Raw genomic sequence first — 26033 nt, 5'->3', positions numbered from 1 at the left:
CATTAGATGGTTCTCCAATTAAACGTGTTCCTGCATATAGAGTACCAGTCAAGTTTGGACACACCTACTCATTCAAGGGTTTTTCTTTATTTTTATTATTGTCTACATTGTAGAATAATAGTGAAGACATTAAAACTATGAAATAACACATATGGAATCATGAAGTAACCAAAAAAGTGTTAGTGATCAAAATATATTTTATAGTTGAGATTTTCAAAGTAGCCAGTCTTTGCCTTGATGACAGCTTTGCACACTCTTGGCAATCTCTCAACCAGCTTCACCTGGAATGATCTTCAATGAACAGGTGTGCCTTGTTAAAAGTGAATGTGGAAACTGGATCCTGGACTTCCTGATGGGCCAACCCCAGGTGGTAAGGATAGGCAGCAACATGTCTGCTACGCTGCTCCTCGGCACTGGGGCCCCTCAGGGGTGTGTTCTTAGTCCCCTCCTGTACTCCCTGTTCACCCACGACTGTGTGGCCAAACACAACTCCAACGCCATCCTTAAGTTTGCTGTGGTAAGCCTGATCACCGACAACGATGAGACAGCCTATAGGGAGGAGGTCCGAGACCTGACAGTGTGGTGCCAGGACAACAACCTCTCCTCCAATATGAGCAAGACAAAGGATCTGATCGTGGACTACAGGAAAAGGTGGACCGAACAGGCCCCCATTAACATTGACGGGGTTGTAGTGGAGTTGGTCGAGAGTTTCAAGTTCCTTGGTGTCCACATCACCAATGAACTTTCATGGTCCAAACACACTAAGACAGTCGTGAAGACGGCACAACAACACCTTTTCCTTCTCAGGAGACTGAAAAGATTTGGTATGGGTCCCCAGATCCTCAAATGTTCTACAGCTGCACCATTGAGAGCATCCTGACGGGTTGCATCACCACCTGGTATGGTAACTGCTCTGCATCTAAGGCGCTGCAGAGGGTAGTGTGTACGGCCCAGTACATCACTGAGGCCAAGCTTCCTGCCATCCAGGACCTATACACTAGGCGGTGTCAGAGGAAAGGCCAAACAATTGTCAAAGACTCCAGTCACCCAAGTCAGACTGTTTTTTTCTACAGCACGGCAAGCGGAACCAGAGAGCCAATTCTAGGATCAAAAGACGCCTTAACAGCTGCAAATGACCTCGACTAACCTGTACCCCCTCACATTGACTCGGTACTGATACCCCCTGTATATAGCCTCATTATTTTGTTACTTTTTATTCTTTTTTTACTTTAGTTTATTGGGAAAATATTTTCTTAACTCTTTTTTTTGAACTGCACTGTTGGTTAAGAGCTTGTAAGTAAGCAATCCACAGTAAGGGCTACACATGTTGTATTTGGTGCAGATGACAAAAAGTTTGATGTACTCTGTTCCTTGCCTCAGGCTGTACATGCTGTTCTCCAAGTGATCATATTTTCACTCATCAGTCTATTCTCAATTGAATCTGGTCTTTGCTGATAGGTCAAATTAGTTTAGATTTAGAGTGGTCCATTGTCAAATTGGCAGGAACAGGGGGAGGTGAAAAAACATGTCATCAGTATGCACTCCAGCTGGTTCATTTTTCACTCATGTTGGGTAGGTTATTCCGGTTATTTCACTTCATGCATCAACCACTGTTTGAGGAGCATGCAGCCTCTCACCAACAGCAGGTGATATTCAGCCTAAACTCTGTATGCCATGGGGTCTCCAACTCTGTTCCTGCAGCTACCCAGTGCTTAGTTAGAGAAACTAAACTAAGTCTATCCGGGCACATCAATAGTAATATGTTTTCACACCTAAACATTTAACTGTTGACACACCCTCTTCTGCGCGCTTGAGAAAGGACTGAAGGAGATATTCTGTACTTAAAGTTAATGTGTCAGGCTATTATTTATGGCTATAGAAAAATGCCCTATTACTAGGCTATTCAAAATCAAATCCAAATTCACGCTAGGCCTAATTTTAGGCTCACTCTGAATTTGTTTAATTTAGGCTACCAGTTATAAACCAAAGATGTTAAAACAGTTTTTCTGCCTTGCTTAATATGTGTAGGCTATGTAATTGTATAATATCACAATCATTCTTTTAATTCTGATTTTCTTTCGACCTGGGCTCGTATATAGGCCTATGCTTAAACTCTAACATGCGAATGGTGTTTTTAATTAATTATCACCTTAGAAAGCGCTGTCCAGGTTGTCGTGTTAGGCTTTGAAACAACGTTCACAATGACCATGTTTTCTACTCAGTTTCAACCTGTTGTAGAATTTCTTTGTTCAAATTGATCAATCACAGTGAGGCGAGTTGAAAAAACAAATGCATACAGTTTTGATACGTGTTTTTGATGTGATTTTCGAATGCTTTTGAATTGATGTCAATATGGTTTGAGGGACAATAGAGGCCTGAGTGCCAGGGCCATTAGTGACCTGACGATTGTTAGCGAGTTGGTGTGTACTACTACCATGTGCATAAGAGGAGATTACCGTGACTCAACGGCCAAGTGGAATTTTTACTGCGGTCTTGACTCATGACTGCCAGTGTGACAGCCCGAGGTGAGAGGTTTTGGGGGCATGATCTGTGTGCATCTGAAACGTTCTCACTCATCATTATTCATTCATGTAGAAGTGTTCAGAAACATATTATTATCTACAATAAAGGTGACTCCCCTCCTCAAATCGTTGGGGCATGGACCATGTTGACCCCAATGCACACTTTTGACTAAATGTGATGCACTTTCAAAATGGGTGGACTCGATTTAAAGTGCATTCGTTTCTAAGCGATAAAACATGCTCTCAAATAAAAGGTGATATGGGGAACGTAACACCGTACTTTTGATCTCAATTCTAAAATCGTTGACTATAGAGACATTAAGGGTTTTAGCCTCACTGTCCAAATAAATGCGTAGGGGAGTGTATATAGAGTGCCTTCAGAAAGTATTCACACCCCTTGACTTTTTCCACATTTGTTTGTGTTACAAAGTGGGAAGAAAATTGATTTGTCATTTTTGTTCAATGATCTACCCAAAATACTCTGTCAAAGTGGAAGGAAAATTATAAATATTTGGTTAAATAAATGGAATATAAAACTAATCTTGAGTATTCAATCTCCTGAGTCAATGCATGTTAGAATCACCTTTAGCAGGGATTTCAGCTGTGAGTTTTTCTGGGTAAGTCTAACAGCTTTGCACACCTGGATTGTACAATATTTGCACATTTATTCTTTATTGGTTGTTGATCATTGCTAGACAGCCATTTTCAAGTCTTGCCATAGATCGTCAAGCCGATTTTAGACAGAACTGTAACTAGGCCACTCGGGAACATTCAACGTCATCTTGGTAAGCAACTCCAGTGAATATTTGACCTTGTGTTTTAGGTTCTTGTCCTGCTGAAAGGTGAATTTGTTTCCCAGTGTCTGTTGTAAAGCAGACTGGACCAGGTGTTCCTCTGGGATTTTGCCTGTGCTTAGCGCCATTGTGTTTCTTTTTATCCTCAAACTCCCTAGTACTTGCCAATTACAAGCTTTACCCATAACATGATGCAGCCGTCACCATTCATGAATATATTAAGTGTGGTACTCAGTGGTGTGTTGTTGGATTTGGCCCAAATATTACACTTTGTATTCAGGACATAAAATACATTTCTTAGCCACATTCTTTGCAGTTTTAATTTACTGCCTTATTGCAAACAGGATGCATGTTTTTGGAATATTTTGTATTCTGTACAGGCTTCCTTCTTTTCACTCTGTTATTTATGTTAGTATTGTGGAGTAACTACAAGGTTGTTGAGACATCCTCTGTTATCTCAGCCATTAAATTCTGTAACTGTTTTAAAATCACCATTTGTCTCCTGGTGAAATCCTTGGGTGGTTTCCGTCCTCACTGGCAACTGATTTAGGAAGGGTACCTGTGTCTTTGTTGTGACTGGGTGTGTTGATACACCATCCAAAGTGTAAAATTAATAGATGCCCTTCTTTGAGAACCATAGGAAAACCTCCCAGGTTTTCGTGGTTGAATTTGTGCTTGAAATTCACTGCTCGACTTAGGGACCTTACAGATAATTGTATGTGCGGGGTACAGAAATGGTGAAGTCATTTCAAAATAATGTTAAATGCTATTATTGCACACAGTGAGTCCATGCAGCGTATTATGGTACTTGTTAAGCACACTTTTATTCTCCTGAAAAAGTCGAGGAGTGCGAATGCTTTCTGAAGGCACTGTAAGTGGCTCTGAATGTTAATGCACCAAATTGACTGTTCTCATGTGCACTGCTCTCTTTCTTCCCAGATGATCTCGACCGTTCCCCAGTACAATCACACAGCGTCATTACAGGGTGTATAACTACTCCTACTGTGCTGAGTGAGAGAAACTGTTTATTCAAACATTCTCTCTTCCTCTCTCCTCCAGCTGATCACAGCCATCCCCACCCACCGCCTGAAGTTCCTGAAGGAGGCTGGCCACGGTACCCATAAGGAGGATGTTCCCGAAAACGAGATGAACGAGGGGGATGATGAGATCGACCATGCTGAGATGGAGCTCCGTAGGGGACAGGTCCTCTGGTTCAGGGGCCTCAACCGCATCCAGACTCAGGTACGCACCGGGGGGTCCTCAACTACCATCACCTGCTCTCGCTTTAGCAGCCCCCCTCTCCACCTCCCTCTTTTCCTTCCAGTCCCCTCCAGGGGTTCCGCAGGTATAGGAGGATGAGAAGAGAGGAGAAGACCATCTATAAGGGGTTGACCGGGTTGGATATTCCTCTCCCTCTCTCCCCCACCTCTCTCCCTCCCCTTTCTCCCATCCACTCGCCAGAGTTCACAGGTAAAGACCGAGAAGAGATGAGAAGAGCTACAAGAAGCACTGCATTGTGATGAGAGGAGGGATATACTTCCCCCTTGTCCTCCCTGTTGTGAGGAGCTTTAACCTGCTGTCTGTTCTCCAAGGGGAAGAATAAGACAACATATTTCTTCACCGTGACCATTTTGATAACTGTTGTGCTGGTATTATGTGGTTGTTTCAGCCTACTTTTTTAAATGCAGTCATTCTAATCTGTGTTATGTACCAAAGATTTCGCAATGACACCGAGTACAAGGAGTGGAATGCTAGCTAAACAGACTGCTACCCAGGCTAGTTCTAAGTCTCTCTGAAAGTTAAGCATTTAAGTAAGGGTTTTTCTCTGGGATGTATTTTGCTGCTGCCTCCTGTGAATAAAGACAGGTCTGTATTGTCGTCTGAGGGAGACAACAGGGACTGTGACAGAGTCTGATGCCTGGGCTTTGATTTCCTGTCACTATGCCACCTCTGTCTCTACTGTCTAACTTGTCACCCCTTAGCTGGATAGCTCTCTAACTAAGTGATCCCTAAAATGGTGGGTTGGGAGTCAGGATCCTGATGGGTAATATCAAGAGGAGATCAGATACCAGGGGGCTGTATGTATGAAGTGTTGCAGGGTAGTAGCTGATCTCGGATCAGTTATGCCTTTTCGATCACAATGAATACGATTATATGGATAGAGGGGAGCTGATCCTACGTCAGCACTCCTCTGAGACGCTTTGTAAATATGGGCCCTGGGATATAAGGTGTCAGTAGCTCTGGGCCCCCAGGTGGGGGAGTGGAAACCCGACTCAGACACACTGGAGGCCTGCCTTTAGCGATAGTCACTAACCACCAACACAACTAGACATATCTCTATATAACCTGATGGAGAGTTGCAATGGATGACTCTCAGGATCATACTAATACTGCTGTTGCTGCTACAAAGGATCGTCTCGCTCGCTTTCGCTCGCTCCCTCTCTCCCTCCCTCGCTCTCTCGCTTTCTTTCTTTCTCCAACTGTCTCAGTGTACACAGCCTTGGGGTTGAAGAGACTTACTGTGATGGGAGATGGGGAGCAGAAACACACTTACTGCCTGTTGCGCACACACACACCATTGGCTAGCTTATATTTAGAGACTGTATTCAAATAGAGCTTTTCACCAGGTCTCCAATTGCCTTATGTAGTGGGACACACACACACACCCTTTCATATTTGAGGCACATGGATAGCAAAAAGAGCAATGGTAAAATGTGCAGAATTGCAAGAAACTAGCTTTCAAACTGCAGAATTGTCTCTTGGTTCCATGGCAGAATATGTCGAATTGCGGGAAATTTGTTGCATGCGCCACCACTGCTCAAAGAAATCAGAGTGGCAAGACTAATGGAGGTGGAGAGGAAGCCGAGGTCCATTGTCTCCATACACACACACACACACACACACACACACAGTGCAGTAGAGATGGCACCACTCCCATGCCCACCAGATTTCACAGCTACTCTTCCTGGGGTCCAGCCAAATTAAGGCAGTTCTATATAATTACAAATGTTACAATACATTTCACAACAGATTAAGTGTGTGCCCTCAGGCCACCACTCTACTGTCACATATCTACAATACAAAATGCAACGTGTGTCTCTTCACAGTCCCCGCTGTTCCATACGGTGTATTTTTATCTCTTCTTTTTCTCATTTTACTGCTAGCATGAGTTAATTCATTTGGAATAGAGTTCCATGCAGTCATGGCTCTATGTAGTGTGCACCCCCCCCCCATATACTCTTCTGGATTTGGGGATTGTGAAGAGACCTCTGGTGGCATGTCTTCTGGGGTGTGCATGGGTGTCCAAACGGACAGCTCGGTGCATTCGACAAGTCAACGCAAGGAGTGATGAAGTCGATCTCTCCTCTACTTTGAGCCAGGAGAGATTTACATGCATATTAGTAATGATAGCTTTACGTGTACATTTAAGGGCCAGCCATGCTGCGCTGTTCTGGGCCAATTGTACCTGACCAGACGAATGGACAGTAGTCCGTCTGCAACAAAACTAGGGCCTGTTGGATCTGCCTTGTTGATGGGGATGTTTCGAAAGCAAAGCAGCGCTTTATTATGGACAGACCTCTCCCCATCTTTGCTACTGTTGCATCAATACGTTTTGATCATGACAGCTTTTATAATCCAGGGTTACTCCAAGCAGTTTAGTCTCCTCAACTTGCTCAATTTCCACATTGTTCATTACAAGATTCAGTTGAGGTTTAGGGTTTATTGAACGATTTGTCCCAATCACAATGCTTTTATTCTTTGAAACATTCAGAACTAACAGAAGAGAATGTCATGGTTTATTTTCAGGTTGTTTTCCCAAAACAAACCTAAAAGGTTGTCGGTGTTCCCCTTGTTTAGAATACCTCCTCCTCTCTCTCCGTGTGTTTTCGAAGGTCCCGTTCTCCACGACAATGCATCGGCCAAGTTGGGTCCTTTCTTCGGCCCCGTGAGTGGGATTCCAAGGCCGTGAACGCTACAATAAAGTGGGCCTATGGAGACGTTTCCAGAAGCCAAGCTTTGGTTCGGCAGTGCTGCTCTCCCCTCCTACAGGAGTGAGCTATAGGCAATCGTAGCGCTAGCATGTCCGGAGGCTATTTCTCTCTATGTCCCTATGGGCCTCATTAGCTTTCGCTAACGCTGAAACAATGCTGAAACAACATACCTGCAGCAAAAAAAAAAACCTGTAGAGTGGGCGAAGTATGATTAGCTTGTTGTGTTGTTTGGCTGTAAACGTATACGTCCCTCTCGTACAGTGGGTCAAAAAGAGTTCAGTCTTTCTCGGTCTGCCGTTGGGGATGCGGATGGAGGGATGTGGGTTGCTTTAACGTTCTTCTTTTTAACTATTTCATTATCTACAGGGCTGTGGAAGACTCCAGTCCTGTCTCTCTAGTGTCTGTTTCTCTCTCGCTCACTTTCTCTCTCTTTTTTTTCTTTCTCTGTCTCTCTCTCTCACACACACACACACACACACACACACACACACACACACACACACTCCAGAAGCCTATACTGTTTGTGCACCCTGTAACTGACTAACCTTCTACCCTCTTCTTCATCTGAAGTATGCAACTCTTCGTCTCACATTTGTTTCTGAATCGTTCTCTCTTCTCGTCCTTTAGCCCTCTCTCCCTCTCTCCCTCTCTCCCTCTCTCCCTCTCTCCCTCTCCCTCCCTCTCTCTCCCTCTCTCTCCCTCTCTCTCCCTCTCTCTCCCTCTCTCTCCCTCTCTCTCCCTCTCTCTCCCTCTCTCTCCCTCTCTCTCCCTCTCTCTCTCCCTCTCTCCCTCTCCCTCTCTCTCTCTCCCTCTCCCTCCCTCTCCCTCCCTCTCCCTCTCTCTCCCTCTCTCCCCCTCTCTCTCCCTCTCTCCCCCTCTCTCTCCCTCTCTCCCTCTCTCCCTCTCTCCCTCTCTCCCTCTCTCCCTCTCTCCCTCCCTCTCTCCCTCTGCTATTGTCCATTAACTGTCTTTTTTTTACGAGGGAAAGACTCTCAATATGGTTGACCAGAATAATAAAGAAATAGATGTTTTGTCTTTTATATTGTGTTTTAAGGTATTTATTCGTATGTGTGTAGATTTCGAACTGAATAACATATTTTACTGTTGATAAATGTTCCTCATTTACTGGGACACAACGCCATAATTGACCGTTCTTATTAGTTTCTTCCAAGTTGGTTTCTGTGTCGTTCGAGACGGATTCTAATTCCCATTCCGACGTTCCACTTCCTCAGTTTAATTTCCCTATTTATCACCCTCTTCCCGTCCTCTCTCCATCCTCCCTTTCTCCCTCCATCACACTGATAAAGGATGAGATGCACTCGAGCATTTCTCACTCTCTTTCTCCTGGGGAGGGAGGATAGAAGGGAGAAAGGTGTGTGTGTGTGTGTGTGTGTGGGGGGGGGGGTGATGGAGAGAGGCAGTGAGGTAATTAGGTCCTTATCTGCCCCTCTGACTCTCCTCCCTTCCCTCTGTCTAATCCTGGTGGGCTGTGTGGTTAGGATGTATGTGTGTCAGCACGGCTGGTTAGTCAAATACAACCAGGACATAATTGGCAAGAGGAGGACGACTTTGCACCAAACTTTATCCGTGGCCTGTAGGAACACTCTCTGCCGTTTTCGTTTGTTTCCCTCCCTCGCTCCTACCAGTGCCCTCAGCCTTTTTCCTCTGTCACAAAATATTACCCCTTTCATTCAGTGGCAGGCCTTCCAGTCCTCTCCCTCTCCATTCATTCCGCTCTTCCTCAATCTCTCCAATCCCCTGTTCTGTCCCTTCCAACTAACGATTTAGGGATTTTCTAAATTTGTGCAATAACCACTGTCTGCTCTGCCCATACAATGTTTCTTTCTGCTATCTTCCCCTTCCTCTTTTCACTTCCTATTTTCCTCTCTCCCTTCTTTCTATCTCTCCCTCTCTCCTTGCCCCCTTCTCTCTTTCTTTCTCTCCCTCCGTCTCTCTGTTTCTTGTGACTGTGCTCTGGGCTGTTGTTTGCAGATGGACGTGGTCTATACGTTCCAGACGGGTCAGGCTCCGGTCCCGGGGGCATTGAGACGCCAGCCCTCTGTGGTCAGCCAGCACAACGACGCCAAAACTGTCTCTAGCCCCACCCACGTAGGGCTTTCCTCTTCCTCCCTGTCTGCCAACTCTGCCGGGGCCCTGCCCCTTCCTGCAGCCGCCGCCGCTGCTTCCCCCTCCACTGCAGGCAGTGAGTGAGCGGTTGCGATGGCGACCCCTTAACAACAAGCTATCTTTTCTCTGCCGCCTCCTCCTCCCTCTCCTCCAGTCAGAATGCTGCATGACTGACTGTTTGATTTCTTGATTGAATTGCTGACATGCCGTCATTACCCCATCCACAGCCTGCCGATGCCTGCTGACTACTTCCTCTCTATGATTGTCTCTCTATCTTTCTCTTGTTCTATGTCTGCTTTGTTCCCTTTCTCTCTCGTTGTTTTATTTACTCTCTCCTCGGTTTCACTCTCTCCTCGGTTTCACTCTGGCTTTCCTATGGCTTCCCCAGTGCATCCTGGGGGTTGGAGTTCTCCAAACTCCTAATATATGATCTGCATGTATTAACCCAGGTGAGACCTCGCCGTGAGACGAGATCAACCTAAAATAATTGTCAGGAATTACAAAGAGCCAAATCTGTCTGTCCTAACTCTGAAAATTCTATCATCTGGAATCCTGACTTCCGTTTTCTTTCCCTGGCTGTCCGGCAATACAGTGGCCTCGGTAGAGAGATAATTGGACTGGCTAATCTCACCCAGGGTATAATCTGAAAAGGTTAAATCCCGCAGGCAGGCCCTAATCTGAGAGGCTGTTATCTGAGGCAGGGCCCAGGAGGTCTCACGGGGGTTAATAGCGAAGGGTTAATTGCATTGTCTAATAACTGTGCATCACTCCATTTACTGAGCTGCCTCAGCACTTCTCTCTCTGTCACTCTCTGTCTGTCTGTCTGTGTGTGGGTGTGTGTGTGGGTGGGTGCGTGAGCAGTGTTTAGTATTTTTCAGATTCCTGTTTTCTACTTCCAGTGGCAACATATCAGAAAGCATGTATCTTCTACCTTCTCTCCAACTGTTACTAAAGACACACAGGGCCCCTTAAAGGGCTATGGTCACAGTTGATCACTGATAGCTCAGCCATCTCCATGTCCAGCCCTGAGGATCCATGTGTGGAGAAGGAGAAAGTCTGTGTATGACTGAATGAGTCTTTGAGTGATTGATTCTGTGTCAGAAGTCATGCAGTCATCTGCGTGGTTAGTGTATAGAGAGTCCATTAGTTCCGGTGATGGTGTTGGACTGTTTTAGTAAGAGAGCTGAGCTAAGTCATGTGAGATATGATAGGCAGCTTCCTCTGTACGGATGAGAGGGACAGAGGGATGGGGGATGACCTTGCCCTTTGCTAGAGGGAGGGATGGAGAGGTGAGAGGGAAGAAAAGGGGGACGTCATTCCTCACACCACGACACAGCACTTCCTCCCCCCCTCCGAGACACACACATGCCGTCTGCCCAGCAACAGAGTACTGAGAGAGACACATGCACACACACACACTCTCGCACGAACACACACACTCGCTTGCGCGCACACACCCTCACACCCTCAGAGGGCTGCAGGGAGATGGCTGACAGATGCTGCAGCTACTCCCTTCTCTCTCCTTCCCCCTTTCTCTCGTTCTCTCTCGCGCCCTGTGTCTCTTCTCCAGTTGCCCCCTAACTCATGTGTATGGATGAGGCCCTCTCGTTTTTCTACTTCACATGCATCTTTCTTTCTGCCTTGCCCTCAATCTCTCTTTCTCTGTCTCTCTCGTCTTGTCGTCTTTCTGTCTTCGTCTTATTCTCCTCCCTCTCTCTCCTCCCTCTCCCTGTCAGTCCGCTATTCAGGGAGGACTTATGACTCAGTGTGTGTTTTATAAAATAAAAGAAATTAAAGACTCTGCTGGCAACCTCAGAGCTGACTTCTTCCTCCATGACAGCCTCTACATCTCACTCTGCTTTTTTCTCACTAAAAGAGATTTATGGGGAAGAAAGATAGCCATATATTTCTACCACATTTTGTTATGTAAAAAGGGTGATGGATGCCTGTGGTACACTGGTGTATCTTCGCAACCTCCAACACGCTCACATGAGAGTCACGCAGAGATCAGACGGATATGAGAGGACTTAGAAACCTAGAGAACTACACACAAATGTAGACGCGCGCACACACACAATCCCATATTAGAGGACTTAAAGCCCTGGGTTTAAGAGGCAAGGTTGCAGAGACACTCGTCACACACTGAGGTTCTGGAGTAAAGGAAGAGGTGGTGCAGGTAACGGATTTGCAAATTAAACTAAAGTCTCTGGAAAATGTGTGAATATGATTAAAGGAGGGTTAGGACTGAAGAATACAGTGTGGAAAATATCTAAATATATGAAATAGGTCATGTAAGACTGAGAATACAAAGTGGAATTGAAGTAGCTGTTATTTTTTTCCGTAACTCATAGGAATTTGTATCGGCTTTAAAGGCTCATGCGGTATTGAGGCAAGCGGTCACCTTCTACCTTTCACCCCTGACCCCATCCCCAATCTATGCACACATTTAGAGCTGCTGGATGGTGGTTGTTTAACATGATCACTTCTTTTTTTCACCCATGACCTTTTCTCCTTTCGCTTTCTGATCCAATTGCTGTAGGCCTTGATTCCCAAACCTTTTGCTCTTTTTCTTATTTGTCTTTCACTCTGTTTTCTCTGATACTATTCCCCATGTTGCCCTCCTTCATCTCTTGCTTCTCTCGCTCTGCGTATGTTTCCATCCTCTCCCACTCGTATGTCTCTTTCTACTCCTGTCTCCCTCTCTTCTCCCAAGATGCTCTCCTTTCTGACTACAGGGTAACAATAACAGACCAGTAGTTTTCATCTTTGTTTTACTGTGTGTGTGTGTGTGTGTGTGTGTGTGTGTGTGTGTGTGTGTGTGTGTGTGTGTGTGTGTGTGTGTGTGTGTGTGTGTGTGTGTGTGTGTGTGTGTGTGTGTGTGACTGTTCCTGGTATGGAAATGGATCAATGGAAATATCTTTTGTTCAACATCACAATGCTCTCTTAAACAAACACATACGCACATAGCCAGAGAAGTCTGCCTGAAATAATAATTTAAATATCAAGATTCATCAGAGGTTGGATGCTGATTGGATAGTCTGTAGAGATGAGGTCCACCAAAATAGAGCTCATTTCTCGTCATAATCAGCAGCATCATGCCAGAGAACGCTGTGGAAATGATTGGATTTGACCCTTTTTAATTTTTTTCTTAGTTCTCTCTGACACACACACACACATACACACATACTACCATTCAAAAGTTTGGGGTCACTTAGAAATGTCCCTGTTTTTGTCCATTTAAAATAACATCAAATTGATCAGAAATACAGTGTAGACATTGTTAATGTTGTAAATGACTATTAGCTGGAAACGGCAGATATTTATTTTAATGGACTATCTACATGGGCGTACAGAGGCCCGTTATCAGCAACCATCACTCCTGTGTTCCAATGGCACGTTGTGTTAGCTAATCCAAGTTTATCATTTTTAAAAGGCTAATTGATCATTAGAAAACCCTTTTGCAATTATTTTAGCACAGCTGAAAACTGTTGTTCTGATTAAAGAAGCAATAAAACTGGCCTTCTTTACACTAGTTGAGTATCTGGAGCATCAGCATCAGCTCAAAATGGCCAGAAACAAAGACCTTTCTTCAAAAAATTGTAAGGCTATTCTTGTTCTGAGAAATGAAGGCTATTCCATGCGAGAAATTGCCAAGAAACTGAAGATCTAGTACAACGCTGTATACTACTCTCTTCACAGAACAACGCAAATGGGCTCTAACCAGAATAGAAAGAGGAGTGGGAGGCCCCGGTGCACAACTGAGCAAGAGGACAAGTACATTAGTGTCTAGTTTAAGAAACAGACGCCTCACAAGTCCTCGACTGGCAGCTTCATTAAATAGTACCCGCAAAACACCAGTCTCAACGTCAACAGTGAAGATGTGACTCCGGGATGCTGGCCTTCTAGGCAGAGTTGTAAAGAAAAAGACAAATCTGGCCAACAAAAAGAAAAGATTAAGATGGGCAAAAGAACACAGACACTGGACAGAGGAAGATTGGTTAAAAGTGTTATGGACAGACAAATCTAAGTTTGAGGTGTTCGGATCACAAAGAACATTCATGAGATGCAGAAAAAATTCAAACATGCCGAAGGAGTGCTTGATTCCATCTGTCAATCATGGTGGAGGCAGTGTGATGGTCAGGGGGTGCTTTGGTAGTGGTAAAATGGGAGATTTGTACAGAATAAAAGGGATCTTGAAGAAGGAAGGCTCTTAATTGGAGCCATTTCCGCCTTCTGACGAAGGCCGTGAGGCTGATGCATAAGCTTATTAAAGATCAGTGATACAATCAAGAGCAGTGTGGGGTTTCCTTTTGCCTTCATGTATGTTTTGGAAAACAAGGACATTTCTAAGTGACCCCAAACTTTTGAATGGAGGTGTAGGCAACTAGATAGAGAGAAATTGTTTGCTCACATTGTAGTGTGGTACAGATTATAGTCTAATTGGGTTATTGTAGGGAGTGTTGAGTACCATCAGCTTCATAAGTATATTTGAGTGTGTTTGTGTGTCAAAGGCTGTGTGTACTATACGTGTTTCTGTGTGAAAGGCTGAGTGTGTACTGTGCGTGTGTGTTTTGTGTGTATGAAGTGCATGTTTTCCCCCCATTTCGGCGTCAACCTTTCATGCCCTCTACCAACGTCTTCTCATCATCTAGCTCTTCCTGCACTTTCCCTCACCACACTCCCACCTATCACACCAAATATCCCACTCGTCGTTGGTCGTCAACCAGGGAGCCCAACAGACAACTCCCTCCATCCCTTTATTCATTGAAGAACATTGAGATGCTGCCAGCTAGCTGTGCTGTTCTGTAGCTGTGTGTAGGCTGGTGTGTTGGTGTGCATCCTAGCGTCACAGTGATAAGAGACTGCAGCTTGTAGCCTCAGATAGCACTGTATGTGTCAGTGTGTTTGGGGGAAGGGGGGGGGGGTGTTGTAGAATTAAGTAGCTGTGTGGTTGTGCTCCTGATGCTTGCTAAATATCCGTCCACCGTCATCATCCAGTGTTCCCACCTCGTAAGTTGGTATTTTAGTATTATTCTGTGTTTTTGTGCTCTATTTGTTTTGCGGTGCTCCTTCTCTATTTTCCACTTCGCTCTTATGTATTGTAGTGGACTGGAGGTTTTTGTGTGTATGATTTGGGGGTAGTTTGTCTTCCTTTTGCTTGCTGTTTGATTTAATGATCGGTGAGTAATCGAAACTGCAAAGAGCGACCATGACATCCCAGAATCCTTCACATCCCACCTCTCACCCCCCCCCCAGCAGATTACCCATAAACCCCTGCCTGTCTGCCTGACTCCTCTCATCGCCATCAACACAGGAAGACCGAGCCAGGACCCTCATACTAACTGTCCTTTTTATTTATCTCTCTTTCTCTCCATCTTTCCCCTCTTTATCTCCCCTGTCTCTCTCTCCCCCTCTCTCTCTCTCTCTCTCTCTTCTGTCTCTCTAAAAGATTAAGGTGGTCAATGCGTTCCGTAGCTCCCTTTACCCGGGGCTAGAGAACCCAGAATCCAGAAACTCCATCCATAACTTCATGGCCCACCCTGAGTTTGTCCCCCTGTCTGAGGAGGAGGCGCAGATCCCTGAGAGAGAGGAGTCCAGCAGCGATGAGGTGGATATGGAGATCCAGCCCATCCCCAGCTCCTCGACTGGGGGGGGAGAAGCTCCAGACGTCAGCCACGAGACCTCCTGCTGATCACCTCCTCTCTTCTCCTCCGCTCTGATCTATCCATCCACCCGTCGGCCAGCTGGCTCCCCCCCTGCAGTTTCTCTCCTCCACCATGAGGAGGACCAGCGGTGCGCCCCTCAGATCCTTAGACTCATCCCACAGAGGGTGCACCCAGAGTGGGCAAGGGGTCCCGGTCCCAGCGCCTCCACCTCTTCCCTCCACTTCTTGAACCCTACACCCACCTCTCACCTGACCACCCCCACCTTGCCATTCTCATCGGCTTGCACTGACTGTGTCGCGTGTGCCCTTTAAGTCTGTGCAGAAGAGTGACATGCAGAGCATCCAATCACATTGTGCCCCTAACTCATGGGTGGGAAGGACCATTTGGGGTCCACCAATCTGCTCCGCCGAAGGCCTTAGCCTGTCCTTCTGTCCATCTTTGGGGTTTTATATCAGTTTTGTTTTTGTTTGTTTTTTTAACCTCAGAGTAGCCTAGAACTGAAACGCTACATGTTTATCCTTCTGTACTAGCTTATACTCTGCATACACTAACTGGCACAGAACTTTAAGAATATACCCATGTGTACATTAATATTGTAGGTACATACATGTAACTGCCAAAATTAAAGAAGACACTTAAGTGAGGGATACAAAGTATATTGAAAGCAGGTGCTTCCACACAGATGTGGTTCCTGAGCTAATTAAGCAATTAACATCCCGTCATGTATACAAATACCCAGTTGCCCATTATTTTGGCTTCCATGGTTAGAAGAAGAGGCCTCAAAGGAGCATAGGGGGTTTAAAGTGTGTGTACGTGTCTCAGTCCCTCGATCTCAACCCAACTGAACGCTTATGGGAGATTCTTGAGCTGCGTCTGAGACAGCATTTTCCACCACCATCAACGAAACACCAAATTATGGAATTTCTCGTGGAGGAATGCTGTCACATCCCTCCAATAGAGTTCAAGACACTTGTTGAATCTATGCCAAGTCGCATTTAAGCTGTTGTGGAAGCTCGTGGTGGCCCAACGCCCTATTTAAGACACTTTTGGTGTTTCCTTTATTTTGGCAGTTAACTGTATATATGCTTTATAGGCTCAACGCTCCAAGCTGATTGGATGATCAGATGTACATGGCCCATGTGATTAACAGCTTTCAGCTACTAAGTTTCTCTTCTCTATTTCTCAATCTGTGTTTTAATTGTACAGCATGTATGCATTTGATCTGTTTTGAAGCAAGATGTACTAATGGGTTGCTCAGTTCAATGCAGGAAACCATGTCTTCATTGATTCTGACACACTACAGCGTTTCAACAATATAGGTTCAATCATCTAAACATCTCTCACTTTAATTTGGTTCTTCTGGGTCCATTTGACATGATTCCATTATGATTTATCCTGTTTTTGTTGAAGGACAGTGTAAAGAATGCTATGATATTTTAACAGAAAAGTGAATTCTCTTAAAACAACATTTTCAAAGTAAAGCTTGCAGCAGGCTAGAGCCAGGGGGCACCCACTCTCTGTGGAGCAGGGTCATGGCAAGACGATGTGGAGGTATCTCCCTCATCCGATGACCTCATCTTTATCTCATCCAATCAGGGTTCTGGTTTTCCCCAGCCCCTTGAGAGTAAGTTGACAGCTTATGAAACTGCCTCTATGGAGTACGATTAAGAACGTCAGAGTGAAGTGAATGATATTTCACCCCCATGGCTCGTATGCATGACGTATATCATCCGTGTTTCATCTGTGTTGAGTAGAATGGGAATTGAGAGATGGGTTATGTGAAACATTATTCGGGGTGGGGTTAAGACGTACGTATTCCTGTGGACAGAAATGGGTCATTGTTTTTGCTTTAGTCTGTCTCAACAAAAAAAATCCACAAAAAAATGAAAAAGTCCACACAAATACATTCTCTGTACCTTAACAAGACAAATCAAGTCCTCGTCTTACACTGTCGACGGAGGGGCGCTGGGCTTGTTCCTGTTATCTCCGGTGTGAGTGTGTTGTATGTTGTTATCGAGCATCACTGTGTTGGCTGCAGAGTGACACAGGGGACTATCGATCTCTCCCATCATGCCTCTGGGAGAGCCAACCGTGAGCGGCCCAGATATAAATCCAATATCTCCCCCTCCCTCCTCACCCGGCACCGCTCCCTCCCACCCTCCCTCCTCCGGGCTGCTAGGATAGGGACACAGCACATCCCCCACATCCCCACATGTCAACCAACCACAGATAATGGTGTAACAATAAGAGGAATACTCTAACAAGAAGAAGAAGAAGAAAAAAAGACTCAACCAGAGATGTGTATGAGAGCTCCTGTATTCAGTAGTGTATGTTGTCGTCAGAGGTGTCATGCCCGTAGGGGGCACAGGGGCTCGTGTGCCCTCAGATTTGTCATGTTTAAAAGATCTTTTTTTGGGGCCTTTTTTTCTCTCTGTAATACTACTAGGCACTTAGCAATTTTATATAACTAGCTACCAAGAAACCATTTCAGGCTATCAATACAGTTAGAGTAGCTAGCTTGTTGTCCTCTTAGCTGGCATGCCTGCTGGCAAGGTTGGTAGACTTCAGAAAAGCAAGCAATAACTAAATGTACTGAATAAGACTCACATTCCTTTCAATATTATACCAGAGATGCAGAAAAAAATAAAAAATAATTATATATATATATATATATATATATATATATTCTTATTTTTTTTTAAGAACCACAAGTCAGAAGGATACAGACAGCTCAATTGGTATGCTTAAGTATTCAGAAAAACATACATTTTGTTTTACATAGAATTAAGCATAATGATTATGGCTCTAGATTACAGGAAAAAAGCTGCTTCAGATGTTTGAAAAATGCTAAATTCTCCAATTTATGGTCGGTGGGCTTACCACCCCTCCGGACCACCCCCCCCTAGCCATCCTCACGTACTTTGTGCCCCCTAAGATTTTTGGGGTGCATGATTCCCCTGGTCATTGTTGTATATGATGGTAGAGAGAGTGTTAACTTGGGCTGACCCCCTTTTCCGCCTCCAGCCACCAACTCTGTGACAGAGATTGTGACGCCCTCGACAGGACGTGTGCTATCGATTACCAGTAATGTACTACTGCCATATTTTCAACCTTATTTTCATATCTAGGTTGCTTACTTCGATAGAACCCTCTGGTGATACGCCTTTTCTACTTACTCAGAGCCATATTTTCTAGGTTGTCGTTGTTGTTTTGTATCCCATCGTTATTGAGGTTTCCTTTCTATTCCCCCTGACCAAAAAAAAAAACTACGACAAAATGTGTCACTGCCGATACAGTATATAAGTCATGGACCACTACGATGTTTACAGAACATAGTCAGCCTGATGCAGTAAGCCTGCTCGCGCTGCACTTCACTCCAACCGGCTAGTCTCCTTCGTTCCCTTGCTTTCGTGAGTCTTAGTACATAGTTATGGGGAAGCTTTCTTGCATGATTTTCATAGAAAACTCAATGTTTTGTTCATTTTTTACAATTCTTCTTCTGTATTTTTATATTAAGTACTTTTTGGAAATATATAAATATGTATAGGCTGAAGAGTTTTGATGACAGTACAGACCATGAATAAGATCAATCGACAGTGTAACATGTTTTTGCCGTTCTATATACAGTATATTTATGCCACATTTGTAAACCATGCTTGGTCGTCTGATGCTGGGGCTAACTAAATTAAAATAAATTGTTTACTCACTGTAGGTCATGTGATTGGACATACTCTTTCAGCAATCTAGTCTTACCGCCCCTTTCCCTTTCACTATATATACAGTCTTAAAGAGAGTATCTTCAATTCTGCTATTTCTTTCTATAGCTTAAAGGGATAGTCCGGGATTTTGGCAATGAGACCCTTTTATCTAGAGTACTTCCCCAGAGTCCGATGAACTCGTGGACACCGTTTTTTATGTATCTGCGTCCAGTATGAAGGAAATTAGAGGTGGTTTCGGGGGCTAATGCTACATAAATTGTGCTAACACTACTTAGCAACTTCCTTCAAACTTGCACACAGATACATAAAAATGGTATCCACGAGATCATCTGACTCTGGGGAAGTAAATAAAGGGCCTCATTGTCAAAATCCCGAACTATCCCTTTAAATCAAATGTGGTCCAATGAAAGTGAGTGAAATAGAACATGGTAATATACAGAACATTGAAGATTTGCTAAATTAATTGGGGGTATATATATATATATTTTTTTTTTTTTTAAATCTCTATATAAATGTATTTGTTAATTTTTTTTCTGTTCTTTCAGACTAATATGACTGCGAGTTTAACTTATTTTGTGAGAGGATCGGTGCTCTCGGATGCCTGTGTAGTGACGTTAGTCGACTTGTTAAAGAGGGCATGAATTTCATCCAAATTCAGCATTACCCTTTTAATTCTAATGGCTTAGAACACTGTTTATGGGAAGAGAGTAGAGCTGTTAAACTGGTAGTGACATCACTTCCTCTTCCTGTTTTTGTCCATAAACAGAAACTAGATGCCTTCGATGTGGTGTCCGCTCGACCATTAGACAGTCTCATTTTGGGGACACATGTTCAATTGGAATCTTTTATTTTCTTCTGACTTACTCTATTTGGAAGACTGCGCTTATACATTCAGTATGTGTAAATATTGTCATAGGATGATGTTGAACTTAACTTATAAATCTTGGTAATGAACAAGGGGCAACCAGTCAGGGATCACCGAGCATAGCTTTAAGAATGTTCTGCCAAAGTCTTGCTTTGTACAATCATTGCTTTTTTGTCCTTTTTTTTATTTTTGCACAGATTGTTTTAAATGACAATTTTCAGGTGAAGGTGTTTTCCTTGTTTTCCATCTTCCCAAAATAGCAAATGTTTTTGCATGTAAACGTGGAGAGAGAATACAAAGAGCTTGAAGCGTCACTAAGATTGTCCCTCTTCTATTGCCATGGCCTTGGTTGTGCTGTTGTGATCTCTTACTGGTTGCCCTCCCATTCCATCCCACAGGTGAACATCTACTCCATCCTCTAGAAACTCCCCAATGTTTTTGTTTGTTGTTTTTGTTTATTTGTACCTTGGCACAACTGTACAACAGAAGCAGACCAACAGGTCTGCATGTCTGAGGTGGAGGGAGAACTAAAGAACGGCTAGACCGACCTGATAAAGCCAATGTTTGGTTTCTCTGATGGATAAGCCCACCGTGGCTTCTGACCAATCTGTAAGATCTGTTCCTTCTCATTGCACAGGTCTCAATGACTCATGTATGACAAAATGAAATTGCTAAGGCATTGTGCAATACCTGTCAACTGTAATGGACTGCATTGCTTCTCTAAAGCTTCTCTTTCTTAGATAGCTTTTTATTTCTTTAGATTTGGGGGATTTCTTTGGGGAAGCTTCTCCGCAGTTGTAAATAATAAAAAAAAAAGGTTTGAAAACTGGAATATCACAGTTTAAAGTCATAACCCCTTATTTTATGTAGGACGATATTTACCCGAACCAGTTCTTGTGTTTTAATACATTTTCAATTGTATCTAATTGAGAAAAGACCGAAAAATAACTTTCTGTCATTGATATGATGCACAGTAATAGACACTGGTGTTATTTTTGTATAAACATAATACCATCTATGTGGCATGCATGACGTATAAACGATTTTGTGGTTTAAAGCAATATGTCCGACCTGGTTGATTGGTACTTTCGTGTTCTGTGTAGCTTAAACCACGCTGTACTAAAAGAGGAAACAAATACCTGCATTTGGGGAAAAAAAGCTAAGTGTTTAATATGTGTTCAATGTTCTGCATGGTTAAGTATGGAATGAGACATCCCAAACGTTGACTTGCTTTCAAAACAAAACATGCACGTACAAACCCGTACACATTTTGACTCCGTTTCTGTCCCCCGTGAAACATACACTGAGAGGATGCTGCCTTGAAGATATGGAATGGGTGGATGTGTGAGTGAATGGGACTTAAATTCAGTTGCACAAAGATCTGTTCAATGAAGGGTTTTATCTGCAGGTAGCAAGTCCCTGTTGGGTGCTTCATCACTAGTGTTGAATGATTCCTACTTGGTTATTAGCTAAGGTACTTCTTGACTGTATCTTGTGTCTGTTCATTCCAGTGTGTCTCACAGCAGCCATGCAGTCGACCATTCTACTTTACCCCATCTCACCCCAGAGGCCTGACGTGATAACCAACAAAAACGCCATACACACAACACTGCTGTTTATCATGCATAACGCAATAATAGTTTTGCAGTTAATATTCGTTTTATTTATCCATGAGAGGAGTCATTACTTTGAGGTTTTATTGGCATTTTAGAACATTCCTAAATCAGTACCCCCATGCTGAATCTATTTCACCACCAAATGAGAAGTAATTATGATACCACGCTGTTCATTGTTTATTCCATCATCCAGCCACAGCCACGGAGAATCACCCTCTACCAAGGTAGGCATTTGCTCATCAACTCATTTCACACCTATCACATAAATCGATTTCCTCATTGCCCTCCCTCAACTCTCCTTCTCTCCTCTCTCATTCCATCTCCATCCAAGGACAGCGCTCATCTGTCAGTGCCAAACAGCAGTCAACCTCTCTTCTAGCTGCAGCATCTAGATGCCTGAGATTCTTTACTGGTTTATTCAACAGTTCTATCCATTATGGTAGTTTCTTTTTAGTTGACACTTTGTGGCTCGTACACAAATCGACCACCAGAGTTGGTCTTTCTCCCTTTTGATATTTCGCTAGTTGTTTTTTCCTAGAAAGGCTGTTGCTCTGTCGGTGAGACCTGTGTGTTTGTCTCTGTGTGTCTTGGGGCCCCAGCTTTCCATGTTGATAGTCCTGCACCATCTGCCCAGACTCGCTTAGATTACCAGAGCTCAGATCTGTGTGTGTGTGTGTGTGTGTGTGTCTGCGTGCAGTCACCAAGGGCTATGGGGCAGAGCAGAGATGTTAGAGGCCATACGTCTCTTGTCTAGGTAAAAAAAAGTGGCCAACTTGCACCAGAGAAGAATTCGATTTCGGTAACAAATGAATGGTATTCCGCTAGTGTCAAACGCAGCCTAGCTTGTCTCTTCTTCTCTACTCTGTGGGTTAAGCTGCTGGTCCAGAGGAGTAAGACATAAGAGAGAGAAGGAGAGCTTCTCCTCTGTTCTGAGTCGGTGTCGTTTACATCCCCAGCTACTGTGACCATCACAGCTGTGCCTCGTCTTGAACACCGCTTTCAACTGGTGTCTCTCTTCATAGCTATGCTGTTGAAACTAGGCAGTTCCATAGCCCGAGAGACATTCTGAATATTTCTGTTCCCAAGGAGACCTGTCCGAGAAGGCGGCTGATTGGTTGATCTGAGCATGTTGGAGTGACCGCGTTCCATCACTCATTCTGGTTGGCTTGGTGTGAACATAATTGTACAACCATTTCAAAGAGCACTGTCTTGTTTTGTTATCTTGAACTGTGTTAACACTGACAGCTTTTGAAATGTGTTTTGCTAATTTCTCTCGCACTTTGGATGAGCCGTTGTTTCATCACCCTGGCCTGTGCTGACGTTAATGCAATCATGACTAATTCTGACAGGCACTCGGCATGGTTTGGCGTTAAAGTGAAATGTGTTTTGGCTTCATGGTCATGTTCCCACAGCGCTGAGATACTGAAACAGTCAGGCCTGTTGTTTTTGATTGACGCAGGAGAAACAACCGCTGCATCAAAGATAAGGGAGGAATTAAATTGGCTGAAATTGTTCATTAAATACGTTGCTGTGGTTCCTTGAATTGTGTGTGTGTGCGCATAATAATGAATGTGCGAATATGTGTGTGAGGGTTGGTTTGTATTGAAGCTCATTTTCGGTGGGTACAGTAACGGTCTGTAACATTTCTTGGAGGGCCTATTGCGCAGCACTTCCTCAGTGTGTGTCTCACCTGACAAACACAACACACATTCGCTGTACTCTCCATATCCCCCTTTTGTAAATAAGATTCATTATCATTCTAAAATGTCACCCATGTTTGCTTCAAACTATGCAACAATATTCTACAATTATAATACTGTTGTTTTAGTTATTTTCACAGTTCTTCTCTTAAAGGCCCAGTGCAGTCAAATGTGATTTTCTTGTGTTTTATATATATTTCCACACTATGAGGTTGAAATAATAGGGGAGAGTGGGTTAAGTTGAGCCTTTTTTTATTTTAAATTTTACCTTTATTTTACTAGGCAAGTCAGTTAAGAACAAATTCTTATTTTCAATGACAGCCTAGGAACAGTGGTTTAACTGCCAGTTCAGGGGCAGAACGACAGATTTGTACCTTGTCAGCTCGGGGGTTTGAACTTGCAACCTTTCGGTTACTAGTCCAACGCTCTAACCACTAGGCTACCCTGCCGCCCCAGCCTATGGGGTAAGTTGAGCAACCCTTGTGTTAAGGAAATCATAAAAATAAAATAAATGTATAATTTGACTAAATATTTAAGAAAGTCATTTTGTGGATTCTGTGAAGGTAGAAACCATATGGAAAAAGTGGTAAGCCAGTTTTTTTAAAACAACAGATTTTAGCCAAATCAAATTAATTCATTGTGTCAGAGCAGCGTTTCCCAAACTAGGAGTCTTTTGAAAATGGGGTCGCGAGAGAAACTCTGACAATAATCAAAACATTAGGTCCGTAGCCTCCGGTAGCCGCTACAAGTAGTTGTAAAAAAACAGAGCCATTTCTGTTTTCTTCCTAATGTGTGTCTCTTTCTAACAGTTTAGAAATAGTATTTTGTTTCCCTCTAAAATGCCCACAATGACTCAGTAGAACAGAGTGGACAAGACCAGGCAATAAGTCAGGCTGTTGGAAAAAGAAAATCATCAACAATACATTATTTTCTACACAGAAGATCACACAAAAGTATTGCCTGAGGATCTGAACTTCCCAATACTTTTCTGATGCATTTAAGTCACTTCAACCCAACTTCCAGCAGAATTAAATACTTTCAGACTGATTTGTAATAGACTGTCATAGCCCAATTAGAAAGTTAACATTGTCAATTGATTAAATTATTGTCTTCATATGGTGGGGTCGCGATACATTTAAAATGGGGTCCCGGAACAAAACAGTTTGGAAAACCTTTTGTGTAGAGGTTTCATGATGCTTGTATCTAAACCAAAGTAGATCATTTTAAGATGTTTTATACATCAGTCTCTAAAAGCTACAATATGAGGTCCTAAGTCAAGCATGAAAGTGCATCCTTCTAGCTGTGTGGGCTAATATAGTCCAAATGTGTTTGCCTTGGGGCAAGTTGAGCCCATCGTTGAGCCAATGGCAAGTTGAGCAAATTGAAGTGTTTTCTTCCCAGGCATAACCACTGGGATATGACGTCACAACGGTGTTTAAAAAGGCACAACGTTTTTCTGAGGTATTAAAGCCTTTGTTTAAAGATGCTTCAAAATGACTAAAAGACAAAAATGCGATTTGTGATTGTGTTGAGTTGTATTTGGGAAACAAAAGATAGCCATGGTTTTAGAAAGGTAGGGATAATATTTAATTTAGAACAGATAATTGTAGGAGGTTTAACTTATCCCATAACCTGGATAAATTGTGCCAAGAGACCACTTTTTTGGAACAAGCTATGTTTTAAAAACTGTCATGTTTACAGTACATTAATTCTGACTATTTCCAGGGATACATAACATCCTGAAATACATGTAGATATCTTTGTTAGAAAGAATACTATTTCCTTGACAGAGTGGTGCTGAATATAAAAAATGGCTCAATTTACCCGTCTCCCCTACTGTGAAATTGTGAAAATGATGATAATGACTGTTTAGTGTAAGAGCTGTTGAAAAGACCACCTGAAATCTTAGGCTGTTTTGGTGGGATGGAGTTTAGGCCTGCCTGGTGATATCACCAGTAAATGAGATTAATAGACAAATGACAGCTAGTTTTCAGTTTTCCCCTCCTCACTCAAACCACTCCCAGACATTCCTAGCAAAATTACTCTTTGCTAAGAAGCTATTTGTACTTATTTTTGACCATTTCAATTGAAAACAATCCCCGTAAGGTACTTAACTGTTACTCTGAAATGATTTGCTATTGAGATAAAAACAGCTGCATTGGATCTTCTAACGCTCTCCTCCTCTCTCCCTCTCGCTCCTCTTTCTTTTTGTCTGTGTGCTTGTTTATGTCTCAATGGATGCAGTTGTTTCCCATATTTCAAGTCTTTATACTAAAAGAAAATCCGGTGTATTATGTATGTGTGCGCACGATGTGCACGCACCCTGCATTTTTCTTTACTCTTTTGTAATATATGATCATGTGGAATGCCTTGGTCTTTATGTCCTGTTGTTTTGAATTTAACAGAACAAAAAAAATGATAATCAAGCAATTGAGGTGAAAGTTATTATAAATATATATATATATAAACAAATCTATATACATAAAATAAAGCCATTGGAATTTGAAATACATTGGTTTCAGCGTGATTCTTTTTGTCATGGTTCATTGTCTTGTGATTCAAGTCAGCCAATCTTGTGTTCAATCACTATTGAAGGTTTTTTTATTTTTTATTCTCTGATACAGTATCACGTTTGATCCTTCCTCTCTAAACATTCAGGCCTTCTAGTTATGGAAAAAGTCCATGCTGATTTTCCAAGAATAGAGATGTTGCTCGAAGAGTAAGAAAGAGTAATTTATTTATCCTCTTAGTCCATTCTTTTCATGTTCATCAACTTCATTTTATTCCGGATCCTTCTCATTTTTGCAAATATACAGTATTTGTTTCTCTTTCATGAAGTCAAGGTCAGAAAGGGTTTTAATGACATCAAATAAATGATCAAACAGCACCACCGTGTGGGTAACATTGGTATTCAATCAAGACATCAATCAAATTCTCTGTACCATATTTTGTAGCTGAAAGAGGACTGTTCAGATTCTAGCATTAAAACATTGAGGTTTTCCTAGTCTATGGCCTAAGAAATTACGTCTAAG

General features: G+C 43.1%; 1 protein-coding gene across 9 annotated transcripts in view; it reads left to right on the top strand.

Annotated features, from left to right (window-relative positions):
* LOC135539729 (plasma membrane calcium-transporting ATPase 1-like) overlaps positions 1-25513 on the top strand; it is a 150393-nt gene extending 124880 nt beyond the window's left edge. For 6 of the 9 annotated variants that reach the window (XM_064965799.1, XM_064965798.1, XM_064965797.1 and 3 more), the window contains 2 exons: positions 4376-4558; positions 14885-25513. In XM_064965799.1, the coding sequence (XP_064821871.1) occupies positions 4376-4558; positions 14885-15127 (426 nt within the window). In that variant the 3' untranslated portion in view covers positions 15128-25513. Of the gene's footprint in view, positions 1-4375; positions 4559-9300; positions 9512-14884 lie in introns of all 9 variants that reach the window. The other 3 variants (XM_064965803.1, XM_064965801.1, XM_064965805.1) reach the window with 2 other exon arrangements.
* The last annotated feature ends 520 nt before the right edge of the window (positions 25514-26033 follow it).

The sequence above is a fragment of the Oncorhynchus masou genome, chromosome 5 (genome assembly GCF_036934945.1).
Source record: "Oncorhynchus masou masou isolate Uvic2021 chromosome 5, UVic_Omas_1.1, whole genome shotgun sequence".
Classification (NCBI taxonomy): Eukaryota; Metazoa; Chordata; class Actinopteri; order Salmoniformes; family Salmonidae; genus Oncorhynchus; species Oncorhynchus masou.
Note: the sequence above shows the minus strand (reverse complement) of the source record. Positions and strands in the feature narration are given on the sequence as shown.